Genomic DNA, 9,503 nt, shown 5'->3' with positions numbered 1-9,503 from the left:
TAGTCAAATCAGTTCACCATATCGTGGGCATCTCAAGATTTAGTAACATCGATTACAAGACTAAAGAATTTACTTGTAAAATGTAGTTCAAGAACAGTTCAACAGAAAAGATGAATTAGATTTTCAAGAGATCATGCAATTTAATTTTTTTAATTATTGTGGACCAGTATCTTTAATCAAGCACTAAATGTGAACATACATTTGAATAGAAAAAACATAATTTTTGATCTTTACACTTTGCTTATATTTTGCTATAAGTCTTTGTATTTTCTTTTAGTGTTTTGGGTTTTTACTACTTTCATTTTTTAATTTTTTAAATTCCTCCGAGATCTCTACACTTTATTCATTTGGAGATTTAGAACACCGAAAAATGAAAGTATAAGGACCCATAATACTAAAAAAAAGAACAAAAATTTATAACAAAATAAGAGTAAAATATGGCATTAAAAATTATATTTTTTTTTTAAATATTAATTCATCATAGTATGAAAGAATAACTCGTTTCACCAAATCAAATCCCATGGACAGAACTTTCAAGGTAATAAGTCCAATAAGTCATGGATAATGAACCCTTTAAGTATAAGCCCAGATAAGTCTTATCTAGCAAACCCAAAGTTTAGTTGGACCAAGTTTAGCCAGTTAAAGCCCCGAGCATAAGGATTTTTCTCATTATCTTTTTTCGTCCTTTTTCTTGTTTTCCCCCTGCAAACATGTGGCAGTGGGAAACTAGTATCTCATGATGTTTCTGGCTGATATTGAGTCTATCTTAAGGGCAATCTGATATTTATTGATATAATCAAATTTGTTAAACTTACAAGTTTAAGTAATCTCATAATAAAAATATAAACTTATATAACAAATTTAAATTATAAACTTATAAAAGTTTACCTTTATTAAAAAATTACCATTAAAATATAATTATAATTTAATTTAAATATATTAAAAATATAAATAATTAAAATTAAACCCATCTATATTGATAAATTATTATATATAAGACATAAAAATTTTAAAATAGGAGAATTTATTTTTAGTATTTTTGTTTTCTTTTTTATTGATATTATTTTTTGCATTTCAAGTTTTTTTTTTGAATTAAGTCTTATAATTTTTATAAACTAAATTCTTCATATTATATGCTTAACTCGCTCAACTCAAAAAAAAAATTAATGAGCTTAACAAGTTTAACTAAGCTTGCATCTAGTCTGAGTTTATGAATTAATTGATACGATTTTGTAAGTTAGAAATGTAAAAACAATTAATTCAAAAGTAAACTTGCGAGTTTAACCGAGTTTATATTTAACTCGAGTTTATGAATGAGTTGACATGATTTTATAAGCTGAAAATGTAAAAATGTTAAACTCGTAAAGTCAACTCAAGAGTTTGACAATTATGAATATAATCACAAAGATAACAAGTATATAAGTATACATAAAAAATCCATTACACTGTATTCGCCACTTCATTCGTTCGCTCAAGTTACTAAGGACCAAAATATTGTCAGTACAATTTTGTTAATGTTAATATTGACCTCCTACCAAAAAGATTGTCATGCATCCACTTGCTTTCCACAAGGTGCATGATATATTAATCAACAAGTCAATTAGGTATAAAAATATAAAATAGATGAAAGATGCGTGTCATTTCAATAAAATTTAGGATATGTTCATATAATTTATTCTCTTAATATTGCTTCAGTATGTTTTGAAAAAATTGTGGAAGTTTAATTTACAACTCCTTTGCAACTAACATTTCATCACTTATAACCAAACTTTTAGGATTTACAAAGATTCCACTTGAGTATTCATAATTCCCGATTTATTATTATATAATACTCAAAATTTACTCTCAAATACATTAACAAGTATAGGATTTTACAATGTAATCCTAAAGAACCGTTTCTACAAAAATCCCCCCTTTTTCCCACAAAACCTTCATCTTCTGACATGGTCATGGGAATAGCACACGATCTACTTATGTTCCTCACATGTCTGACAAATGAAGATTACACTGAAGGATTCTTCACATCTCATTATTCCTTTAAAGCTTCACAAGCACACAAAAAAGAGCATATATCTTGGTGTACATAATCAATGTTGCTCAAAAGAGTCGGAAGGTTGTTTCAGAGCAGCTTCTAAGTCGCCATCTCCCTCTGCGTTTGCAAACTTCAAGAAATTTTCAATCACTTTGGAGTGCTCACTGCTTCCATGTCTCAGAGGAAACCACTTATTCTTATGTGTTTTTCTTTTTCTGTCACTTATGGCAATGGCTATATCGTTGGGGAAGAGGTCCTTGAGCACAAAAGCGTGAATAATGGTGGATACAAGGAGTGCTGTTATTGTGAGTGTTGAGATGATACTCAGAACCACACACAGACCCTTTGTGACTACGTTGGTGACCTGGACTGAGTACCTTATGGTGGCAATTGCTGCACCAGTCATTGGAAACGTATAGGCCCACCAAGCAAGTGAGAATCTGCATAGTCATATAAAATATTTATCAGAAAATTTGCTGCATTAATCAGCAGTTATAAATCTACCAAATTAACTGACGTGAGAAGCCAACAGAGACTGAACATACTTGAATCCTCTGAAAAAGTTGACCCGGATAGCCTGCATAAGCATAACAAGATCATAAGTTTTTTTTTTTTTTTTGGGAGCAAAATAACAAGATCATAAGTTAACTTTTATTATGAGATGAATGATTCATAGTGTTGGAGCAAGTTGGACAGGTTATAATAGGTTTGTTTTAGACTAAGAAAGCATCAAGATACAATTTTTTTTTTTTTGGGAATAAATTTGGTCTATTAGATTGTATCAAACCAATAATATATGAAGGAACTATAGTGACACTGCGACTTACCAATGAAAAATAGAGGAAGAGTGCAATGAAATATGCAATCTTTGATCCATAATCAAAAGAATCTTGGATCCGAGCCCAGGCCATGGAAGCAACACTGGGTGCTGCAACGAACAGAAAGAACACGGGATGAAGCTCTTTTGGGAGAGTTTCGTTTGTGGGGAGCCTCTGATAGAGAGTCACAAATAAAACTGTGTAGTGAGCCAGCCCCACAGCAAAGAAGAAGATAGGCCCTTCTTTCAGACCCATGGATGCACCCAACAATGCCCCCACAAAGTTTCCTACAATTGAGAGATGATTTGAAGGATTGGCCACTTTTGAGAGCCTTCTTTGACCCCCAGACATCCACTGTCCATAGATCTTAAGCTCAAGACATAAGATAGGAACCATCAGAATGTACCAAAGTGCATGATGCAAGTACTTGGACAGCGATGGAGGAACTCCAAGTGCTAAGAACAGGAGAGCTATCCATGGAGCAAAGAAGAAGTTCACTCGGATTGGATGGTAGTATTCACGACGAACTGCTTCAAAGTAGATGATGATTTTGAGAAGGTACATGGTGAAAATTGATGCAACAAGAACGATAGAGATGATCCATAAGACCAGGTTTACTTTCAGGCTTATGTGAAGAAACTCAGTGGAAGGAGATGTCGCCAGTGTTTTCCATAGAATTGCTTGGCTACTAACTCCAAGGCATATACCAAAAGATGAGATGGGAAACCGAAGAAGAAATGGCCACTTCTCGTCTTGAGGAAGCACTGTCTCTTCTGAAGCCTGTTGAATTAGAAAAACAAAAGAAAATTTGTTACAGACTTCATTAAGTTATAGCTCAGTAAATTTTGTTATAATCTCTAACAAACCCTTCAACCGGCAAAAAGCTTATTGGATTGAATTGTGGAATCGTGAGTTTAGCAATCAAGTGAACACTAGCATCCTAATTTCATTGAAAAGAAAAACAGTTCCTGGATTCTTACAACCTAGTGAATCTGTTTGTTTAGGTATGTACAATAAAATCTCAATCTTTAGGAAACTTTGATGTGGTTTATCGGTACCAGAAGAATCTAACAGCACCGAAATAACCAGAAGAAAATCATTTACCCGTAAAGTTTCCAATTCTGGCCCTTGCAAGGCATCAAAATATCTATCAACTGTTATAGGCCTATCTGTGTTGTTTGAGCTATTGTCCTGTTGTACAGCCCCTACTCTGGGAGACTTTCCACGGAGAATTGAAATCTGTCTCTCAAATTTCCCAGAAAATGTCTTGAATGGATCAAACCTGTTGTCCTTCAACCTGTTCACGTGTGGATTCTGGCCAAGGTTCACTCTTCCATCAGTTTCTTCTGGGTACACATGGCCTTTCGGCATTGGCTGAGAATAACATTTTGTTTGGCGTGATGGTTTGGATCCTTCAGTGTTTGATTGAGAAGAGGGATTTGGAGTACCATCACCTAAAGTTGTTTCACCATTCAAATTGTTCTGTGACTGAACTTCTTCAGGAGAAAGTGGCATGCTGATAGAAACAGAAATCTTTCTTTGATGATTGATAACAGCGGATCCATCACCTTGGCCTCCTTCTAAATCTTTTTGACTTTCCTGCTACATGTACGTGTGAAGATATTTGGAAATCAGTTTGTATCTTAAATATAACTACAAATTAGAATGAAACCACACGATCAGGTACTCAAGCAATAAAAACATATATTTAGTGCATCAGATTGATCACAACCAAAAAAGATATTGAGAAGTTGGAGTTATTTACGATATATGAATCTTTTAAACTATCAAAATCTTACTTTAGCAGATGAAGCGAGAAATTGTAACTCTGTAGCATTATCGATGCGATCAAAACCAGCTACTTCATTTGATGATATGTACTTAATTAGTGATGGAACTTCAGGCGATCCATGCTCTGTAATCTCATGGCTTGTACTATTCTCCATGCTACGCCTGAAAGGTATAAGAACTGTTCTGTAAATTGAGGCTTCCTTAATTTATTTTACTAGCAATATCAATTGGATCTGTGAGTACTGAAAACTAGTAACTGTTCATTTACAAAGAAACTGAAACTATAGCTGGAATCAATATGTTCTGAATCTCAGAGCTTCACTACTACTTTCAGATGTAATATTGATGCAAGATTGGACAGAGAAGCGCCTATAACTGCATATAGTGCTTGCAAAATCTCTGATCAACTTGAGATCGGTGAACAGATAAGAATTATGCATCAGCTATCCATGGTGTTCTGCTTTCTTTTTTTGTTGTAAATTGACAATCTTTTGTAGATGTTTCTTGAATCACATTCATCCACGTAAATTTTAGTCAGAATGATTTTCTTTCCAGTTATCAAACGCTCGTATCAAACACAACACTAAACTTTGAATTACACATCCGTGTGATCATATTCGTGGATATCATTCTTCAGAAAAAGAGAACAAATCAAAATGGCATTGCCCTGTATTCAGATAGTCTAAATCAGAGAGATATGCAGATGTCTTTTTACTGATTGAGAGGAAACACAAATTACTATCATCCCTCGTCAAGAACGGCTTCTGTCAGTCATAATAACAAGCAGGAAAAGGTCATTTTCCACCCCAAGAAAAAAAGAAAATGAACGGACGGAAAGTTAATGGGAGGACGTGGAAGCATCAAAGGTCGGTAATGAATGTAGAGAGTTTGAAGGAACGTTTCAGTCCCTTTCATATTTACACCCAGAAACTGTATGGTTTGGAAGTTCCATACATCTTTCTAGCCTGCCAGCTAAATCTTCAAAACTCATGAATGTATCATCCCAGGCCAGAAATCTCAGACGCGGAGCCTCACTATGCAGATTTAAGTATCAAATTACTATAAGAAAACACATCAAGAATTCATACCTTTACAAGTTATTCACTTTTTCTCTCGTCGTCCGCAGAGAAACTGATAGAGCTCAGGAATGGAATCAGAGCCAGAAGCTTCAAGAGATAATCCTTTGAGGACAAAGAAGAATGTGATTTTGGTTGAAGAAGAAGAAGAAGAAGAAAGAATGAGAGGAGGAGGCGAACACATGGCTTGCGGCTATGGGAAGCGGCTTATGTATAATACGATTCTGAGGTAGACCACATGTACAGGCAAAAAGATTACATCAAAAAAGGACTTCATTGGAGATATGAAATGGAAATAATAATATTCACCGGAATTTAATTTTCGAGAATGACACGTTGATCTATGCAGGAAGGCAAAGCCGCTCAACATGCGGACGAAATATTAATTTGACTAACCAGCAGGTTGATTTGACAAGACGGGAAAAACTGATGAAGAGGGTTATGAATTATAAAGCAAGTATTTAACTGCATCTTTTCTTTTTTCCTTTTTTTTTTTAAGCGAAAGTTTAACTGCGTCCTTATTCATGTAAAATGGAGATTATTGCAATGGTGGCGTTCGAGAAAAGTAATTTGTGTGCTTCAGCACGTGATGTAGAAGAAAGTTTAAGAGCCACGGAAGCTTCATGCATTATTCAATATTCACGTAGCTAATTTCCTCGACAGACTTGTTCAAATTTACGTTTACAGAAAATAACTTTGAATACATATGGTTAAAAATTACGCTTAGAGACAAAGATAATTCACTAAAAAAAGAGAGGAGAAAATAATGAGAAGACAGCGTAGCAGGTATTCCGAGGACAACGGAATAAGCTGAAGAAAAACAAACGAAGATTAGGACAGGATTAATAAACAAACATGAGGAGCCATAAAATAGAATTAAAGAAAGAAAAATAGGAGTTTAATAGTAATTATTAATTTTTTGGGGCCTTAAAACAAGGAAAGGATGGAGCTTGATTGATGTTCAAACTTGAAAGTACAACAAAAGAAAGCTGTACGAAGTCAAAAGGATTAATTAGAAATTGAAAAGAATCGTTATCATCACAGCCAGGACGCCGCGCAGCTGCTCGATTTCATTGGAAACCAAGATTTCATTTAGTAACCACGCGTCACCAACCCTTTTTATTCCTCCTCAAGAAAACTACACCTTAATTATTTCATTTATTTTTACGCCCCCCAACTTGATCACAATTCAAATGGTTAAATATTCGTAGATCACAATTTTCTTGCCTAAGCTTGTTACCACGACTTCTTCACTTAATTAAAAAATTCATGCATATCTTTGGATATTTTGCCCACTTCATATCCCCACATCATGATTAATATATCTCATCTGCTATATCTAACATGAACACTTTTATTTTACACTTGATGTAAGTACAATGTTTTACGGTATTCAGCTATCGATGGCTCATTGGTTTTTCCATTCTTGTTTCCAGAACTTTTTTATGTAGCAATTTCACAGGCTCTCCTTTTGATTTCATTTTCAGAAAACTCCAGACTGATGATACCTTATCAATCATAGTTAACTATAAACAGTTAACGCTTGTTACCAAGCAATTTGATCAAACTACAAGATGACACAAGAAGGGAAAATTTTTTAATCAAGTAGGCTAATTAAGTATTTTCTCTGCTGATACTTATCATAAGGCATTTTTTAAGAAGAAATTGATTATCCTTCTTATAAGTTACCACCATATGGATATTAATTTATTTTTTCTAATATCACTCTCATTTAAAGTCATTAACTATATAAAAAAATAACATGATATAAATTTGAAAATTTCCTATTATTCCTTTTTTTTCAATGCATGGATTTAGATATGGGCAAAATTGAATTTTTTTCATTTTTAAATAAATTAATAATGTAACCATCTCAACTTGATTTTGATATAACTAGTTATTAGAGTTATGTTATAATAAGGATAGGAGAAGGAAGTAATGTCTATCAAGTCCGTGAATTGCAATATTTAACAATTAACACTTACTCGTACATAAATTAGTGAAGTGATGGCTTCTTCAGTTAAAAAATTTACATATCACGGATATTTTCCCATTCATATCCCAACATATAAATTGATTATTAACACGAACAATTTTACACTTGAAGTAGAATGTTTTACGCACGGTATTTAGTTAAAGATATGGTTTCCATTATTCTTGAATCCAGAAATAATTAAATAATTTCTTATATATCTAGCAATTTCACAGGTTCACTTTTTCAAGAATGCTTCACAGTGAGAGTTTCTCAATTAATTACTAAACTCTTCTTACTATATAAGCAATCTGATCAAGCAAGATGATAGGCAAGAAAAACAAAATGATGTTTTTGTAATCACCAAGTGGGCTAACGAAGTAAAGCCTTATTAATTCTTCGAGTTTCTGAATTGAAATGTCAAATAGAGAACTAATAATGATCTGTACAGAAACAAAGGAGTGAATTAATGTTGAAAGTCAATTAACGTGTGTGTAAAGCGAGGAGTAATTTCCACCGTCAATTTCGCCAGGGAATTAAAAAAAAAGGGGGTTGGTTAGATTAGAACAACAACACTGAGAATCAAAACAAATAAAAAAAGTCAAAAATTAAATATGCAAATATTTGAAGACCACAGATGGTGGCAAGGCCTAGCAAGAGTCCCCACTTACAGCTAGGCTTAACAGACGTGCCTTATATGTTCATTAATTTGGCAATAAATTATAAGCGTAGAACAGCTAAATCTGCAGTAGCAAGACCAAACACGCCTCTTATATATTTTCTGTGTGGTCCCTTTTTATTAATTTTATATATCTAATTAGGAATCTGTTTCTGCGAATGTTCTTCACCATATGTGAACATTATTTCTCCCATCTCTTCAGGTCCATCTACTCATCACTAGTTTCGTTAATTATTGCCTTTTTTTTTTTCCTACTCAATAGAGAAAAATATCTAAGAAAAATTATATATATATAAACATATATAAAAAAATAAAATCTAAAATGATCATATATATAAAAAAAAAGAAAATATGATATCTGCTGAAAAAAATGATAAAAAATTGTTTAAAATAACTTGAACATGTACAGAAAAGTCCGTGGGAGGCATCGGTGAAGAAAGTGAAATGAATAATTTTGAGTCCTGTAAATAGAGATAAGGAAGGCCAAAAACAAGATTTATGAAAGTTGTTGAATTAATGGAACCTCTTGATTAACAATAATGTTCCTAAGAGCTTGGTTTGATGATGGAATATAATAGTGTCATGCAATCTATATAACTGATCTCACTTAATAGGATAAAATTTATTGTTGTTGTTGTCCTCGCTGTCATCGGCTCAAACAGCAATTTATAACTGAGCAACTTGATTACATTATGCTCCCCCCAATCTCATTTATAAGACAAAGAGATGATAATTTTTTTATTATATAAGTTATGTTATCACTTATTTATCACAAGTTTCACTTTTAAATCTTGCCATTAAATATTAGTGAGAGAAATTATATTATATATATATATATATAATAAAAGTAAAGTTAAAAAATTATTAAATTTTTAAAAGAGTTAATAAATTTTAAAATTTCATTTAGCTCCAATGAAACAAGTTAAAAATGATTTATAAATAAATAAAAAATAATAATGTGTATTCGTTTTTCTTTTCTGGCCCTTTCGAGCTATTGATGCGTCTGTATTGAAATCCAGACAAAACAAAATAGTGTGAATAATGAAAACTGGATTCGTCTTTCACACTCATGTCCAGCTGATGGCCAGCCGCGACTAAGGGGTTTGTATTCATTTTGAACTTTAATTCGGTGTGT

General features: G+C 32.9%; 1 protein-coding gene across 2 annotated transcripts; it reads right to left on the bottom strand.

Moving 5' to 3' along the window:
* Positions 1-1,798: 1,798 nt before the first annotated feature.
* Positions 1,799-6,033, bottom strand: LOC129292123 (S-type anion channel SLAH2-like). Of its 2 annotated transcripts, none has more exons than XM_054929645.1 (6): positions 5,730-6,033; positions 4,650-4,803; positions 3,955-4,449; positions 2,860-3,630; positions 2,578-2,609; positions 1,799-2,472 (listed from the first exon to the last, which is right to left on the bottom strand). In XM_054929645.1, exons 2-6 carry the CDS (start codon positions 4,794-4,796, stop codon positions 2,088-2,090), a joined length of 1,830 nt encoding a protein of 609 aa, XP_054785620.1. In that variant the 5' UTR covers positions 4,797-4,803; positions 5,730-6,033; the 3' UTR covers positions 1,799-2,087. The 2 variants fall into 2 exon arrangements, with proteins under 2 accessions (XP_054785620.1, XP_054785619.1); XM_054929644.1 differs by having other exon boundaries at positions 3,955-4,452; positions 5,730-6,031.
* Positions 6,034-9,503: the final 3,470 nt, after the last annotated feature.

Source organism: Prosopis cineraria, unplaced genomic scaffold (genome assembly GCF_029017545.1).
Source record: "Prosopis cineraria cultivar Desert tree isolate PC_DT_omini unplaced genomic scaffold, ASM2901754v1 PC14, whole genome shotgun sequence".
In the NCBI taxonomy this organism is placed as follows: domain Eukaryota; kingdom Viridiplantae; phylum Streptophyta; class Magnoliopsida; order Fabales; family Fabaceae; genus Prosopis; species Prosopis cineraria.
Note: the sequence above shows the minus strand (reverse complement) of the source record. Positions and strands in the feature narration are given on the sequence as shown.